The sequence below is a fragment of the Staurois parvus genome, unplaced genomic scaffold (assembly GCF_062004578.1).
Source record: "Staurois parvus isolate SC_StPar_1 unplaced genomic scaffold, SC_StPar_1.0 ptg000218l, whole genome shotgun sequence".
NCBI classification, from domain to species: Eukaryota; Metazoa; Chordata; class Amphibia; order Anura; family Ranidae; genus Staurois; species Staurois parvus.
Genome location: NW_028318014.1, coordinates 5,486,062 through 5,504,828, shown reverse-complemented (window position 1 = coordinate 5,504,828; position 18,767 = coordinate 5,486,062). Strand labels below are relative to the sequence as shown.

Here is an 18,767-nt window from a genome sequence, read left to right as displayed (position 1 = left end):
GGGAAGGGGAGGGGGAAGGGAGAGGGGGAAGAGAGAGGGGGAAGGGAGAGGGGGAAGGGAGGGGGGAAGGGAGAGGGGGAAGGGAGAGGGGGAAGGGAGAGGGGGAAGGGAGAGGGGGAAGGGAGAGGGGAGGGGAAAGGGAAAGGGAGAGGGGAAGGGGAGGGGAAAGGGAGAGGGGAAGGGGAGGGGAAAGGGAGAGGGGAAGGGGAGGGGAAAGGGAGAGGGGAAGGGGAGGGGAAAGGGAGAGGGGAAGGGGAAGGGGAGGGGAAGAATAGAGTTGAGGTGGTCAATCACAGGCTGTGTGCTGGGGGTCCCTCCCCTGTTACTTCTTTTTCTCTTGGTGTCAGGAAAACATGACAGAAGTGACTCATGCTGATAGCAGATGGAAGAAACAGCAGACAGAAACTACACTTAGTGTTCTTAATTGAGACAAATATACACTACAGAGGGATTTGTGTTGTTCATATTTTATGTCTGAGGTTTACAACCACTTTAACTCTAATAAAGAAAAGTGGTGTCACCCTCCTGACTGTTTTATCTGGCAGAAGTGTATGAGTCATAAAAGTGACAAAATGACACATCCTTTGGCAGAGAAGACAGTTCACATACATGTTTTAAAGCATTTTGCCCAAAGTTCAGGCTAAAATCTCACATATTACTGCAGCAATATTCCTGAAAATAATTCATACATTGTACTATATATGTACAATAGATTCTAGCAATAAAGAGAAGCATTGCCTAATTCATATGCAAGAACTAAAAAACACATGGAGGGCATTGTACTGAGAAATCTATGAATAATTGAGTCACACAGCTTGTTTTGGCTAGCATTTTGTTGCAAACATGAAAGGTAAGCTCTGGCTGGTACAACACTGGATTCTGCGGGTTGTATATTACATTACACACTGATATTTCATGATAAAACGGTTTACATTTGGCAGGAAGGCTGTTTAATTCATGTCCGGTTATGAAATACAGAACACTATGAACTATTGGACAGCTGCTGGTAGAGATCCAGGACTCTGTTGTCTTCATGAACTTTGGCATTCTCTAAAAGCACCTGAGAAAGTGTATAACAGAAAAGTGGCAAATTATTATCAAAGATAACACAACAGGACAAGACAGGCAATTTCTTCTTCGGGGACTAATAAAGATGCAATGTGTTACATGTCTGAACTAAACAGGTCAATAAAAAGTAAAACAGGATAGGCAGCAAGTGGCAAGCTGGTTCTAAAAAACCACAAGGCATGAAACATATCAGGAGCAACGTCTGGAATTAATATGTTCAACCTAGAGGAAAGAAGGGAATGGGGAGACAGGAGTAAAACCTTTAAATACATCAAGGTGGTGAATCAGGTTCAAGAGGGCAGAATATTCAATATGAAGGCAAGATCAAGAACATGAGGACATGACCTCAGACTAACAGGAGGAAAGTGCAAAACTAATCTTAGAAAGTATTATTTACTGAAAGAGTAGTTGATGATTGGAATAGACTTCCAGCAGAGGTCGTGACTAAGTCAATGGTAAATGGCTTCAAACATGCTTGGAACAAACAATGATCTATACTCAAAAATTTTAACAAAAAAAAATGAAATAAAAAAAAAAACCCAAAACAAAAACAAGATAAACAAAAAAACACTACAAAAACGGGCAAACTCGATGGACCACTTTTTTTTTCTGCCATCACTTTTCTATGTTTCCATCTTTCACTGAATACAGCTATCCTAATAAAAGCTGTGAAATCCTGGAAATCACTTGATTCTCACCTGCTGATATTTCTGGATTCAACTACATCTGCACATAGATTCTCTGTACGTTGGTATGGAAGAGACTGTTGCTAAAGCCCAACCTTTTTTTCCTTTTTAGTTTTGGAAAGAGTGGCTAGAACCCCTGCCAGCTTTTTTAACTGTGTCTCTGCTGGGAAGATTCACTGTCTCCATCTGTCCTGGTGTCTGCTGTTACTGAGACAGAAAGTGATGGGAAAAACAAAATATTAAGCTGTCACTGGACAGCAATAGAGAGATCTTCCAATATTATATCTGGTTCAGCCACAAGTGTCTAAGGGCAAGTTTACACTAGTGTTAGCCCTCTGAAGAGCAATCTGTAGTGGTGGAGCGGTTTTTCCGAGGGCTTTTGACAGGTGATGAGGAGGCATTATGTTGCCTCCTCACAGCCTGTTTTTACCCCTAAAAGCACACACCACTACTTCGCAATCGATTGCACTGCATGTGGTTGCAGGGCTGTTGCAGCAAAACAGCATTATTTAATTCCTGCAGTAGTCATGAAGCAAAGCATTCAAAACTGAGGAATGTGAACATCCTCATCCGCTGCCTTTACATCTTAAGCTGGAGCGGTTGCAAAGAGGGTGTTAAAAATGTGGCTCAACTATGTTTTTACCTTCCCCAAGCAAGCAGCCCAACTGGAAATTGCCCCACATTTTTTAGAGATTAACTCTAACCTTCTTTTGTGTATACAGGACAGAAAGCAAAGGGTAAACTAACCCAGTGGACACATACTACAAAACTAAAATGCTTTTAACCAGCCCCTACTTCACCATAAAAAAAAAAAAAAAAAAAGCTTTTGACTTTAGCTATATGTTAAGTTCAATAAAGAAAAAACCAATACAACTGGATATAGCTCAGAAGTCTGGCTAAAAGTGGTTACTAGAAATGGAAAATGAGGCTTGCAATAGTAGACTTAAACAATTTATTCATTAATAGTATCAAAAAGGATAAAACTTTTAATCAAGGATAGCTCAGTTTTAGAACCACACAATGCTTATTCACCAATACAAAAAGCTCCAAAGTGCATTACAAACAATGTACACCAAGTAAAGGTCCGGACATCAATTTTGAACATATATATGTATTGCACAAGAATGCAGCACGGGCAATCGCTGCATCTAGGCCTTAAACCAACTGCGTCCTAGCTGGGAATACAATGCATATATGTCCATGGGCCCCACACTACTGCCTACACCTACTAACTCAACGTAATCTAGCTAATGCATCGAGAATCCCCTATAGATGGTAAAAAGTCACAGTATTATGTGGAGGCCAAATAATTAAGTATTGTCCATTTGTTCATTGCACCAGCAAGTAGGAATTCAGCGTACAGATGAATACAATGCAGGTAGAGGAAGAACAGCAGCAGAAAGACTTGAAATATAAACAAAACGTCCTTTAACAGTGGCTTGACTTCCCAGAGAGTCTAGTTGTTATTGGTTAATCAGATGGTATATCCACCTTTCCTTTTCATCGTGATCATACGTGGAGAATAGTTGATTTGGCAATAAGTCTATAATTCCGCTAATGAATGACTTTTGTAACAAAGCACAAGCAGGGTAACAGCGGGATCAGATCATGCTGATCACATAGTAAGCCAGTAAGAAAGTGCTTAGCAGGATTTAAGCATGTACAGCAGCTTTATAGTATAACTAAAGGTACGTTTGTTTTGGGTTTTTTAGTCTTGGATAGAGGAGAGATAGATTAGAACACCTGTCAGAGTTTTATTGCTGTCTGTGGCCCCATTTTGGAGATTCAACCGCTCTATTTGTCATGTTTACCATTATCATTGAAAGCGCAAGTAAAAGAAAATCCCATATTTTTGGTTGTCTCCAGAAAAGCAATAGAGGGGATGTATTCCAATGGGGATACTAGTTCTGGTGACCCGGGGGGCCCCAAGAAATTCACTTAATTTGCAGCGATTTCCTCTCACTTCCAGGAAGTAAAGGTAAAACCCTTACTCTATCCAAAATAAAAAAAACTAAAGTTTTGCCTATAGATGTCCTTTACGGTCAAGCCAATCACTCAGGCAATGTATAAGTAGCACGATATTCCGCCTTTTTCACTAGCCCCAGCTCAACCCTGTCAAAATGATAGTCCATGTGGGAAGCGGGCATTCATAACATTGCTTGTCTACGTTTCTGAAGGAAGTACATGATATCCCATCTTACCACGCTGCTGGCACTTCGTTCCTTCCCCCATACACTTGCCGACTATGGTGTGATGTAATTGCTCCTTACAGTCAGCTACCATTCAATGGATGGACCAGGCTCCTTTGTCTCTCAAGATCCCAATGTTGTGTGCCATGGGCATATATGCATTGTATTCCCAGCTAGAATGTGGTTGCTTTAAGGCCTAGATGCAGCGATTGTCCACGTTGGATTCTCGTGAAATGCATACATATGTTCAAAATTGACCTCCGAACGTTTACTTGGTGTACATTGTTTTTAATGCACTTTGGTGCTTTTTATAATGGTGAATAAGCATTGTATGGCTCGAAAACTGAGCTATCCTTGATAAAAGATTTTATCCTTTTTGATACTATTAATAAATAAATTGTTTAAAGTCTACTATTGCAAGCCTCATTTGCCATTGCTAGTAACCACTTTTAGCCAGACTTCTGCGCTATGCCCAGTTGTGTTGTTTATTTTCTTTATTTAGCTTCTTTGGTTAATATGGCAAAACCTAAAACGACTGTAATGACAATTTGTTTTCCTTTTAAAATAACAAACGTATTATACTTACCTGCTCTGTGCAGTGGATTTGCACAGTGAAGATTGTTTACCTTTATGCAGAATGGTAAAAAAAGCCTTCTACCTTTACAACCACTTTAATAGGTGAGCAGGCCTAAAGTTAATTAATTCTGCCGTTACCCTCACTCCCCCTTTTTGTTCTTCAGATATCATATTTTAAGTTCGACAACTCCTCTCCTTACAATATACACCGTTTCTCTGGCAGAATAAATGCAGGTAAGAAACGTGATTAATTACTTCACCCCATCCTTTTCCCATTTCAGTGATGTATCAATTGGCAATTAATCCTAAACTATGAGTCCCAGATATTAAAAATAACCCAGATCATTAAAAAAAGATAAAATCACAAAATTACCTAGAAGAATCCTGCTGCTACAGTGAAACTGGTATGTAGAAATGTCCCTGAGCCCATGATATGTTTTACGATGTCTTGTTCTCATTTTCTCAGTACAGCTATTCTTCTTTATGATGAACAAGATTCTAGTGAACTTATGCTACCCCAGACACATAAACATTGCTATAGTCTCATTTACCAAAGTAAGTGTCTGTTGGACCAGTACCGGCCAGTCACAATCAAACCTGCACAAGATGTATACATCAATATTAAAGAGTGAATGTGTGAACACCAACAGTTCCAGCTTAAAGTGGAACTTTACCCATAACAACTTGGTCAAAAATGTTCTTTATATGGGACATACATTCCAAATTAATAATTATGTCACCAAAATTAGTGTGTGCTGTAAATTGCCTCCAGAATTACAATGTTAAGGCTGTCGGCAGATTGGCCACTACAAATTCAGCACAGAGCTTAAAAATAGAGAGAAACTGAGCATGTGCACAGAAGGGTGAAACAGGGCATTACTAGATTTTAAAAACAGTATAGCCACTTATTTCTAATGTTTTACATGGTAATAACTGCAAAGGGGGTGATCTAGCAGAACTGAAATTTTCTGACTAAATTGTACATTAACCACTTGCCTACCGGGCACTTATACCCTTCTTTACCAGGACAATTTTCAGCTTTCAGCACTGTTGCACTTTGAATGACAATTGCGCAGTCATGCAAAATTGTATCCATAAGAAATTTTTATCATTTTGTTCTCACAAAAAGAGCTTTCTTTTGGTGGTATTTAATCGCCGCTGGGCACTTTACTTTTTGCGCTATAAACAAAAAAAGTGCAAAAAAATTTGAAAAAAAAAAAGTTTCTTTGTTTCTATTATAACATTTTTCAAACAGGTAATTTTTCTCCTTCACTGATGTGCGTTGATGAGGCAGCACCGATGAGCACTGATAGGCAGCACTAATGAGGTAGCACGGATAGGCGGCACTGATAGGCAGCATTAATGAGGTGGCACGGATAGGTGGCACTGATGATGGGTACTGATAGACAGCACTGATAGGTGGCCTGACTGGCATCAATGCTGGGCACTGACTGGCGGCACTGCTAGGCATTGACTGGCGCAACTGCTGGGCACTGACTGGCACAACCGCTGGGAACTGACTGGCACAACCGCTGGGAACTGACTGGCACAACTGGGCTACACTGATGGGCACAAGTGGGTGGCACTGGTGGGCACCGATCATCAGGGCAATGATCATCAGTGCCGATCCCTGCTCTGACAACTGCCGGTTTTTCGGCAGTACTTTCCTCGCGCTCTGACAGCGCAAGGAAAGTGCAGCCGAGAACCAGCAAATGCATTTCCCGGTGATCAGCGTGTCATTGGACACGGCTGATCACGTGTTAAAAGGCCGCTGTGATTGGCCTTTTACCACATCACGTGATCAGCTGTGTCCATAGGACACACCAATCACGGAGATCGCCGGGGGCGCGCTGGAGAGCGCATTCTGGGAGGATGTCATATGACGCCCTCCCAGAACTGGCCGGCCGCAGTGTAGCCGTCATTCGGCTATCTGCGATTGGCAAGTAGTTTACGATCAGCGAATAATGAAAACAAAACCTGGGTATGCGTTTCATTTGATTTCTCTGCAGCTTTCAGTATAAATGCACACCATGCAAACATTTTGAAGGAAGGAAATATCTTTTGATGACCATAATTGAGCCATTCATGTGTACTTTTGTTATTTAGTGTGAACAGACTACAAAGAAAGCAGGAGTGTATGTGTATGTATTTGGGATAGACTCCAGAAAAAGAATCATCTACTGGCTTATGTTTTTTATTTAGGTGACCCCCAGAAGTGAAATCTCCCCCACTGTAATTATTGGCTCTTCTCCCCTAAACACACACTGAACCTTCTCCCGCTGCAACAGCTGTCTCCTGCATTATCCTTAATGGAAAACTAAGAATCTGCCAAGAGTAGGGGGGACCCCTTAAAATGGCTACAGCAGGTAGCTACTTGGGAACTGATGAAGTTGATGGGTGATTCAATCCATGATCATCCCAAGCTGAAAAATAATTTTTTGGTAAACGGACCTCTTATCAAAACAATAACTTGACATTACATTGTTACGGTGTCACAGTACAATGAACAGCTGTCAGGATCTAGTACAAGTCTGATCATGTTCCAGTGACACTGTTAATTAATGGTTTCATACAAATGATGAGAACAGTCACTAAACCAAGAACAAAGGCTTACTTCAATTAACTGATCGTCATTTTTGGCATGTAAATGTCTAAGGAGATACCAGCGGGCGACAGCAGCAATCGTCTCACTGCTTCCAGTTTGATAAACCACTTTTTCCAATAATTGCCGAGTTTTCCTGGTGACAAAACACAAACATACCAATGAATTAGAATTTAATACTTTCTTCTTCCTAATGGTTATAGATTGGTTATAGATTATTCTTTGACTTAACAAAATAAAGAAAAGTGAAAAAAAGTACAGTTGCAAGAAAAAGTATGTGAACCCCTTGGGCTTACGTGGAGTTTTGCTTGAATTGGGTATAAAATGTGCTCTGAACGTCATCTAAGTCACAACAATAGAAGAACACAGTCTGCTGAACATAATACTACACAAACATTAGATGTTGCCATGGTTTAATTGCACATAACATGTAAACATTCACAGTGCAGGGAGGAAAAAGTATGTGAGGCCCTAGCTTAATGACTTCTCCCAGAGCTAATTGGCGCCAGGAGTCAGCCAACCTTGACTCCAATCAGTGTGATGATATTGGATGTGTTGCTGACAGCTGTCCTGCCCTTAAAAAACACACACCTGTTTTGGGTTTACTGGTTTCAAGAAGCACTGTCTGATGTGAACCATGCCTCGCAGAAAAGAGCTCTCAGAAGACCTACGATCAAGAATTGTTGACTTGCATGAAGCTGGAAACGGTTACAAAAGTATCTCCAAAAGCCTTGATGTTCATGTGTCCACGGTAAGACAGACTGTCTACAAGTGGAGAAAGTTTAGCACTGTTGCTACTCTCCCTAGGCATGGTCGTCCTGTAAAAATGACTGCAAGAGCACAGCGCAGAATGCTGCATGAGGTAAAGAAGAATCCCAGAGTGTCAGCTAAAGACCTACAGAAATCTCTGGCACATGCTAACATTTTTGTTGACACATCTACAATAAGGAAAACATTAAACAAGAATGGAGTACATGGGGGGACACCACTGAGGAAGCCATTGCTGTCCAAAAAGAATATTGCAGCACGTTTGAAGTTTGCAAAAGAGCACCTGGATGTTCCACAGCACTACTGACAAAATATACTGTGGAGAGATGAAACCAAGATTGAGTTGTTTGGGAAGAACACACAACACTATGCGTGGAGGAAAAAAAGGCACAGCACACCAACATCAAAACCTCATCCCCACTGTAAAACATGGCGGAGGGAGCATCACGGTTTGGGGCTGCTTTGCTGCCTCAGGGCCTGGACGGACTGTTGTCATTGATGGGAAAATGAATTCCAGAGTTTATCAAGACATTTTGCAGGAAAACGTACGACCATCTGTCCGCCAACTGAAGCTCCGTAGAGGATGGGTGATGCAACAGGACAATGACCCAAAGCATACAAGTAATTCAACAAAACAATGGCTGCAATAGCACAGAATACGCCTTCTGGAGTGGCCCAGTCAGAGTCCTGACCTCAACCCAATTGAAATGCTGTGGCATGACCTTAAGAGAGCGATTCACATCAGACATCCCAAGAATATTGCTACACTGAAACAGTTTTGTGAAGAGGAGTGGTCCAAAATTACTCCAGATCGTTGTGCAGGTCTGATCTGCAACTACGGGAAACGTTTGGTTGAGGTTATTGCTGCCAAAGGAGGGTCAACCAGTTATTAAGTCTAAAGGTTCACATACTTTTTCCTTCCTGCACTGTGAATGTTTACATGTTATGTGCAATTAAACCATGGCAACATCTAATGTTTGTGTAGTATTATGTTCAGCAGACTGTGTTCTTCTACTGTTGTGACTTAGATGACATTCAGAGCACATTTTATGCCCAATTCATGCAAAACTCCACGTAATCCCAAGGGGTTCACATACTTTTTCTTGCAACCGTATAAGGAAAAAAAATGGTAAACTGAAGAAGAGAAGTAACCCAATCAGAACAATATAGACCCTAAAGCAATAAAATAAAGGAGTGTGAGCAAGGAATGGTTTTCAAACAAATATGTTCTGATTGGCTGGCTGCCATTTGCTCACTGAGTAGTACTCAGATCACGCTGATCACAGCTGCACTCTTAGCACTTGTTAAAATGAATTATAATCTTATTTGTTTAAGGTGCAATCCAATAAACATTAAAATGATTCTTCTAAACTCAGTTAGGGGACACAGTATTCCTGCTGGGTGCCTCTAATTCCATCCCGCTGTTCATACTGTGAAGCTGGCTAACCTACTAACTAAATCCATTTAGCTGCTATCTTCATCTTCCGAACAGCTCTGAAGTGGAGCCTCAAAGGATAAGCAGTACTATTTCATGTACCACCATCTCTCTAATCCCTCTGCAGCCTTGTCTGCAAATAACGGAGTAGAAGAGAAAGGTTTACAACACAGAATCACGTGACGAGTCTGCAAACTCACACAAGGGTCTGATAAGTCTTGCTACATTAGATTTGATATGCGTCATTCATAGGCAATGTGTCTTAACATGCTCATCTTCCCGGTCATGCTGGTATCAAAGTCTCCTCTCTTCTGGACTCCAAAGTGAGTGGTTCTTTCTTTGGGTGCCCACGTTGCTGTCTAGGTGATGTGGCCGCTTCACAATGGCTGTCCAGCAGTGAGGTCGCCTCAGGGACCAGTAGAATACAGTGGTGTGATAATGTCACTACAAGGGGTGGCAAGAGGATCGGTTGCAAGATTACCAGCCTCAGTTCCTGGAAGAGGCACTGTGGGGGTCACTCAATGGAGAGCGATGAACAAAAAAGAGTTTGTTTTAAATTATTGAATCAGGCACACCTCTTTTAGTGTGACCTATGGCAAAACCTAGGACCTGAGCAGCATGCTGGGAATAAACATGACTAGCCCTGTTAATGGATAGCTGTTTAGTTCCACTTTGCCCCTTACTTTATGAGTCTGGCTTTGGACTCCTGCCAATACCACACAGTCACACTGAACAGAACCTAACATACAGGCAAGACCTCCTCAGCATGGTATACGTTAATCAGCTGCCATATCATAGGGAAATGCTGGCCTTTGACAACACGGTGATTCTGGGAATCGAAGGAGAAACTTCTTTAGGTTAGCAGTGAAAAACTAAAACTACCAATATTAAAATGAATCTGCTTTTTTATTTATTTAAAAGGATAAGTTCACCTTTGGGAACATGTTACATGTTACACTCGTTTTTAGGGTGGAACATGTAACATATTCCCAATCCTGCAGCCACCGCTCGCTGCCTCCCTCTCCCGATGATAGAAGTACAGGGAGAAGTTCCCCGTACCAGCTGTCAGTTTTCAAAAACAGTGCAGCGGAGCGGGGCTCTGCCCACACAGCCGGGTCATTCATTCACAGTCCTTTGTGAATGAATGGACTACAGGTCCTGACAGTCATAGCAGCTGTCGGCTTGTAGTCCTCAATGAATTACCAGGGCACTGTGAGCACTGTGGTAGTTAACTGATTCTCCGTCAGAAGTACCGACTTGCTCATACGGAGTATGTATGAAAAACACATTTATTTCTTATGGGATTCATATTCAACTGCAGGAAATAAGAGAATGGCACAATCATAAAACAAAACATGGCAACAAGTAAACAAATGAAATGACCCCTGTTCAAAACTCTGCATACCCTTAGCTCTTAACCACTTGTTCTTCAGAGGATTTACCCCCCTTCCTGACCAGACCATTTTTTGCAATACGGTGTGCATTATTTTAACTGACAATTGACCACAAATAAGGCTTTCTTTTGGTGGTATTTGGTCATCTTTGTGGTTTCTATTTTTTGCACTATAAAAAAAGACCGACAATATTTAAAAAACACCCCAAACCATATTTTTTAATTTTTGCTATAAAACATAAAATTTAAAAAATATCAAATGTACTCATAAATTTAGGTCAAAATGAATTCTACTACGTCTTTGCTAAAAAATCCCAATACATGTAAATTATTGGTTTACATGAAAGTTATTGTGTCGACAAACAGCGATATATATACTGTAATTCTTATTTCTTTTATACTAGTAATGGCGGCGATCAGCGACTTATAGTGGGACTGCGGCAGGCATTCTGACACTGGATGGGAACTAACTGCCACCCCAATGACACTAATACAGTGATCAGTGCTAAAAAAAAAAAAGCACTGACACTGTACTAATGACACTGGGCAGGAAGGGGTTAACATCTGTGGCAATCAAAGGGTTAACTGTGTGCTGTAGTTTACTAGGGAGACATGCTGTTTTGTATCTCTCTGCTGTGCAGAGAGATACAAAGCAGCATGTCCATGCTGACAGGAGAGAGATCTGTGTTTACACATAGGTCTCTCCCGTCAGCTTTGCCCGACAATTGAGTGCCGGCCGGGAATCGCTGGCTAGGACCCAGGGATTGACATCTCTTGCCGCCAACAGCAGCACAGGTAGGGCAGCGCACTCAGCCCCCTACCCAGAAATGCAAATCATGTATATATATATATACACACATGATTTTGAGCAGCCCTTCTGCCCTGTAGCAGTACTTCTGCTATAGGGCGGAGGGCAAGTGGTTAATACTGTGTATTGCCCCCTTTGGCATCAATGAAAGTGCGCAGACTTCTAATAGTTGTCTGAGGTCCCGAATTCTTGCAGGTGGTATGGCTGACCATTCGTCTAGGTAAAATGCTTCCAGGTCATGCAAAGTCTCTGGTTGTCTTGCATGAACCACACATTTGAGATCTCCCCAGTGTGGCTCAATGATATTAAGGTCAAGAGACTGTGATGGCCACTCCAAAACCTTCATCTTTTTCTGCTGTAACCACTGGTGGGTCAACCTTGCTTTGCCCTTAGGGTAATTGTCATGCAGAAAATGCCAGTATTTTCTGAGAACATGCTGCATTCATCTTGCCATCAATTTTCACAAGATTCCCCATGCCTTTAGAGCTCACACACCCTCAAAACATCAATGAGCCACCACTATACTTCACAGTGGGGATGGTATTCTTGTCAATATAGCCCAGTGCTGACCCCTCTCCAAACAAAATAGAGCTTTATGTGACCATAAAACTCTATTTTGGCTTATTACTCCAGATTACAGTGTGGCAAAAGCTATGAGGTGTGTCAAGGTGTTGTTGGGCATATTGTAACGGGGCTTTTTTGTGACATTGGCGCAGTAAAGGCTTCTTCCTGGCAACTCGACCCATGGAGCTAATTTTTGTTCACGTATCATCGTATTGTGCTCCTTAAAACGACCACACCATCTTTTTACAGAGAATCCTGTAATTCTTACCTGTGGGTTTGTCTTTCAATCCCGAAAAATTCTTCTAGCAGTTGTGGCTGCAATTTTTCTTGGTCTACTTGATTTTGGCTTGGTATCAAGAGATCCCCGAGTTTTCTACTTCTTGATAAGATTGAACAATATTGACTGGCATATTCAAGGCTTTAGATATCTTTTTATATCCTTTTTCAGGTTTATAAAGTTTCATTACCTTGTTACACAGGTCTTTTGACAGTTCTTTTCTGCTACCCATGGCTCAGTATTTAAGAGGCTTAGTGCATCCACAAGAGAGCTAACAAACTGACTATTTATAGACAGACACTCATTGCAATTTAAAAAGCCACAGCAGTGGGAAATTGACCTTTAATAACCATTTTAACCTATGTGTGTCACCTTGTGTGTCTGTACCAAATTCAAACATTCCAGGTATGTAAACTTTTGATCAGGGCCATTTGGGTGATTTCTGTTATCATTAGGATTTAAAAAGAAGCCAAACAACTATGTGATAATATATTACTTCATAAGATCACTATCATTAAATAAAAGAAAGTTTTTTGGCATGATCAGTCATATTTTCAATATCAATGCCAAAATTTCACTTTGTCTGCCAGGGTATGCAAACATTTGAGCACAACTGTATTCTTCAGCAAGTATAGCCAGAGAGCAAAGATCCTAGGTATAGACATCTGGACAGACAAGTATTGTACAGGGTTTTACAGGGTTCCCCACCCATCTTGAGACCTAATTTTATTTTGGTTTTTCTAGCAGAAACAGTTACCAGTCAATATTACTTTTTTGTGGCCAACAGATAATAGAGCCAGGGGTTTCTTTAACATACAGACATACAAATCTTTATATGTATCTGTACTTTTAGTACAGACTCCTCCTGTCCATAGAAAGATAGCACAGGAAGGGAAGAATAATTAGACAGAAGAGAAGAGGGCTATAACATGTAAAGAGGGAGAGGGCTATGCTAGGAAATTGGCTCTTCCTGAAGAAGTATAATGTTTTAGCAAGTTCAAAGTCACATTGTATAAAAGTGAATTAAACATTATCAATAGAAAAGACAAAATACTGCAAAGCAAACATTTTGTTTTTTTCGGTGCTTTCACTTGCATTTTTTTTTAAGTTGGTTACTGGGTCTTTTTAAACGATTTGTAGGAATAAAAAAAAAACAAAAAAAAAAAAAACACAAAACAACTGCGTAAGTACTGTATATACACACAAAATGGGAAAGCGTTTGGACATACATTCATGATATAATATCCAATTTTTTTTTAATATATGATGTTATGTTTACATTGAAATTGTAAATAAAAATGTATGGTTTTAGACATATCTTGTAGATCATTTACATCTCATTATTTACTTTATCAAATATCCTCTGTATTCATTGGTTTGGTTAAGTCACCAAGTATAATTTTACCAAATCCCCTTCTATCAGATCAAACAGGATTTTCAAGTGCATTTAGTCGGTCACTGCTGTCTCTTGCATGTCACTCTGTACAGTATTTTCTCATCCTTAAGGCAGGTCATTGTTCTCAGTATTTCCAATAAACTGGAAAGAGAGATGACTTGGAACACATATGCTGCACATATGCTGCAAGTAGAGTCAGTGTAATCAAACTCCTTTTTAACATACTTGTTCCAGTTTAGTGACTTGACTAGAATAACAATTTTGCCATGCTATGAGGTGCATTAAGGGCACATTAAACTGTGTGCTACATTACCGCAGCCCATTCATTATGAATGGCCAGTCAATGCATGGCAATGGTCCAAAAAATGCATATGACCATTTTTTGGTAGTACAGCGCATCACATAACAAGGTATAATTGTTGTGATGCACTGCAGTGGCCGCTACTGTACAGTGCATTGGGGTGTCATTCACAATGAATAACACTAAAAACACACTGCGCATGAACGCAAGCATTGACATGCGCTACTGCAACACATTAGGCTAATTTATGGTTAACTTATGCTTGTAATATTCTAGGAGAAGCCAGTGAAGAGTTGATTGCAGAATATTAACCTGTTGACGCTGGCAGTACGCATATATGCGGCCTCAGAGCATGTGGGCCTTAATGTCGAGAGGCCGCATATATGTGTATCAGAATGTAAACATAACTGTGCTGAGAGCGTGTACCCTGCCGGCACAATTACCGGAGGCTCCCGATCTCTACTTGCGATCGTAAGCTTTCTGATCATGTGACTGCTGTAACAGCCAATCATGGCAGTCATATGACCAGAAACCCTGCCACGCCTCCCGGCATCAGAAACCTCTTAAAGATGCCGGCGTTAAGGAGTAAATAAAATAGAGAAAACTAGTTGTGCATAGAAAAGTTCTCCATAAAGGAAGAGAGGTCCATCACCTAAAAATACTAGCAAAAAAATAGTGTCCAAAAGCTTGCCATTGCCCAATCATCTAAAGGTAGCAGCCTATAACCCAGGATCTATGAATATCCAGCCTATGTCCTGTACTGTACAATTAAAAAATTACATTTTGCCATGGCTTTCAGTATTCATAACCAGTTCTAAAAAGCTACCACTCTCTGACCATTTGGCCTTTCCCTCACAATGGGGTCCTAAATTGTATGCGAGGATGTCAAGGGTCTGCATGCATTTCTGGCTTATGCGGAACAGAGACGAGTTGGCTGCCAGAGAAGCAAGGAATTAGGCAAGTATGGCTCTTTGTTATATACCCATAGACTAAATGAGCATCAGATCCTTACTTTCCAGGAGAGCATGGGAAGGGGTTGAACCTGAATATCATTTTTATAAGCATACCAGAATTTAGCTTTACGTCTGAAAGTATTTAAAATTAACGAACTGCACGACAGCCAGAAAACGATTACTCAGAAAGAGTTGTCAGCAACAGCAGCCTACATGTTTCTTTCAATATGGGTTTCCTTTTAATAAGTCTGTGTATGAGTCATTTCTAAAGAACCTACTATATTTGTTACCATCAATGAGAAAATACTGAACCCAAAAACTACAATTTTAAAAGAGTAAAGTAATTGCAATCCATTGTGCTTTATTTAGAGACATTCGCAAGTTTTTCTTGACATCGTGCTGACAGTGTGAATCAGAAGTTAAAATTAGAATTTACAAGGAATAAAGAGTAAAATCCAGCACTGAACAGGGGACAGTACCTGTTTAATCTCTGCAGTCTTAGACAGAGAACCTGGGTAGGGTGTACAGATTTAGCCTCAGCATTACTCTCTTGGCTCTAAGTGAAACATCTTACTGGAGTGTGCGTTATCTGGCCCGAGGGTTTGTCAGGACACAAGAGCTATGAATAAATCCATCATCTCGTAATACATTAAATCAGCTGTATGGCATGCCAAAGATTCAATCCAAAGCCTTTTCATAAGCAAAGCGGGAGTAATTTCTGTCTTTCATTAACTATGACAAGGCTGGTTTCACAATTTTGATTTGTTAAGAAGAAATTACAAGCGGGAAGATGATGGCTGAGAATTGCCATAGTTGTGCATCAAAGTTAGGTATGAATTTACTTATGTGTTTAGATGGGCAATTTTTTTGGGCTTATTTTATCTTCTAAGGAAGAAAATAGATCAACCTGCTTTCTTATAACTTACATCCATGGAGAACAAATATGCATTTATGACTGCATGACCTTTCCCCCTTAAAAGGAAGAGGTTCACACTGGAAAAAAAAATGTAAAAAAGTCAGCAGCTACAAATCCTGTAGCTGCTGACTTTTAATAAAAGGACACTAGTTCTTCTCTAACCTTCGGGTTTCTGGCACCATCATCATAATGGCGGGCATCCGGCTATGTTGCTTTCGGCTTCGCAGCCAGCTGCCCATTGCACCATGTACAAGCTGCACTGTGCTTTGTGAATGGTCCTGCAGTCTTCAGGGACCTGTGATGTGTATCTGAAAACTGCAGGGAGGAGGGAAGAGGAGGGGAGAACTTCCACTCAGATCACCTAGATCAGGCATGTCCAAAGTTCGGCCCGGGGGTCGGTTTAATACGGCCCTCCAACAGCCCTCCCTGCTCTGTGTAATGTGGCCCTCCCTTCTATGGCAGACAGTCTTCTGCTTGAGAACAGAGGGCAGTGCGCATGCCTGACTGCGGCGCGTTCTCCCTGGTCTGTGTAAATGCGGCTGTCGCACGGCCCTCCCTTCTGTGGCAGACAGTCTTCTGCTTGAGAGCAGTGCGCATGCGTGACTGCGCCGCGCTGGGAGCGACAGAGGGCGGTGACGTCAGGGCCGGGCTTCCAGCGTGAAGTGTGTTTCTCTTCTCTTCCCGGCTGCCGAGCAGAGACTTCAGCTCCAGCTACCTTTTTCACCCTTCACATTAGTGCAGGTAAGTTTTTTTTTAATTTATTTTCAATACATTGTGAAAACTCAGCTGTCAGTTGATCTTAATGTTATGAAATGAAAAGTATGTCGTTTGCAATTAACTTGGCATAAAATAATTTATTTGCATTTAATTGTAATGGTTCAAAGAATGTTTGGAAAAATGTTCGGCCCTCCACAATGTTCACTTCATCCAATCTGGCCCTCTTTGAAAAAAGTTTGGACACCCCTGACCTAGATGATCAAAAACTAGGTACCCCTCTAGCTACGGACTCTGCAGACAGTTGGCAACATCTGCGCGTCTGTGCGCTTCAGCATGCGCTGACCCTGCTCTGTCACTTTACGTGGCCTACCACTTCGTGGATGTTGCCGCTGTTCCCAGTTGCTTCGACTCTGTTATAATACCACTAACAGTTGACCATGGAATATTTAGTCGCAAGGAAATTTCATGGATGGCCTTATTGCACAGGAGGCAACCTATCACAGTACCACGCTTAAATTCACTGAGCTGCTGAGCGCAACCCATTCTTTCGCAAATGTTTGCAGAAGCAGTCTGTATGCTTAGGTGCTTGATTTTATACATTTGTGGCCATGGAGGTGATTGGAACACTTGACTCCAAAACTTTGGAGGGGTGTCTCAATAGTTTTGGCAATATAGAGTAAACCACTTTGTTGAGGTGATGTACAGCATTATGTTGCCTTGATAAAGGGGTCCAGCAAAACCCTGAAATATCAGTTTCTGTAAGGACACTTTTCATCACATATTCTGGAGTACTGGCCTATCTGATACTTGAATTACAGTACCTCCCTTTCCCACGCATGCAGTCCAGACTTTACTGGTCTGTGTGTGGAATGGATTTTACCACATTGGCCAAAAAATACTGTTTTCTTTTTTCTTAGTGTGTTGGCAGCCTCTTTTGTATCTGAAATTCATTTAACAATACAACTGGATTTTTCAGACTGAAAGACCGTTTATAACAGTCTGCCTTTAGGATCATTACATACTAAATGGACCTGTACATGAAGTGTGCTTCCATGCCATTACTGCTTTTACTACAATGGAATAAAAGGTGACAACAGAGGCTCTCCCTCTGATAAAGACTTTCTGACCAACTTCAGTACAAGACACAAATGCCACTGCTGAGCAGTTTGCCCGTGTGAGCATGTAATGGTTTCCAGACATAATGTCACCCCAGCAAAAACTGTTCTCTATACTGAATGAGGGTCCCTATACTCAAAGACCATTTGCTGACTGCAGGAATCAACTTAAAAGCTTTTACAGATATCTGCTAATAGCAAACTGTCATGCTAATAGCAAACTGTCAGAGTATTGAATCAAAGTTTACATTACAGAAACTGTCTTTATGGCAAATATTGTACAAAATGCTCCTGAGAGCAAGTAAAAGCAGGAAAGTTCAGATAGCAACAGGGCCATGAAAAGGTACTGGTAAGTTGGACCCATTACAGGCTCAAATTTTAGAATGATAAATAAGCAATAAGATTTCATGTAATTGTTGTTAGATGAGAAAAAAAAAACATGAAATCATATAGGTGACTCCAGGCGTATGTAGTTTGGACATCAATACTGCTCTTTGCACTTGCTTACTGTATAAGTCTGTTATGTTAAATTTTCTCTATAATTAAACTGGATCTGATGCACAGTATGATAGCAGTAGATGATTCTTGCCATTTTATTATCAGCATTATTAAGTCTTCCGTAAAAGCAAATAGGCTGCTATAAAAGACAGTGGGAGCATCAGACAGTTTATAATTTAGGCAGACATTCATGGTACTCTCTGATTAACAAGTATATCTTCACATGAGGCCATTACAATATATCACTGCTGGCAGATTCTCTGCACTGTAAGTTTCATCATGGACAAGGAGCCCATTAACCCGCCTGCAATAATAATAAGAATGGCCACCACATTTTAGAGATGAAATCATTGTAACATTACCTTTACTATAATTCATATTACTTGATATCACTTATGTGGTTGGTCTCCACAACAGCAGCTCTGTGAATCAGCGGAATATGGTACAATAACTCCTACTTTCTGCAGCAGAAGCAAGACTGATTAAATCTTACACTTCAGACAGA

General features: G+C 40.9%; 1 protein-coding gene across 1 annotated transcript in view; it reads right to left on the bottom strand.

Annotated features, from left to right (window-relative positions):
* Nucleotides 1–406: 406 nt before the first annotated feature.
* The window catches only part of SKIC3 (SKI3 subunit of superkiller complex), a 133,850-nt gene continuing 115,489 nt past the window's right edge, over nt 407–18,767 (bottom strand). The window contains exons 40-41 of the mRNA XM_089679150.1: nt 7,134–7,257; nt 407–1,060 (exon numbers count right to left, since the gene is read on the bottom strand). Coding sequence (XP_089535276.1) covers nt 983–1,060; nt 7,134–7,257 — 202 coding nt within the window. The 3' untranslated portion in view covers nt 407–982. The remainder of the gene's footprint in view (nt 1,061–7,133; nt 7,258–18,767) is intronic.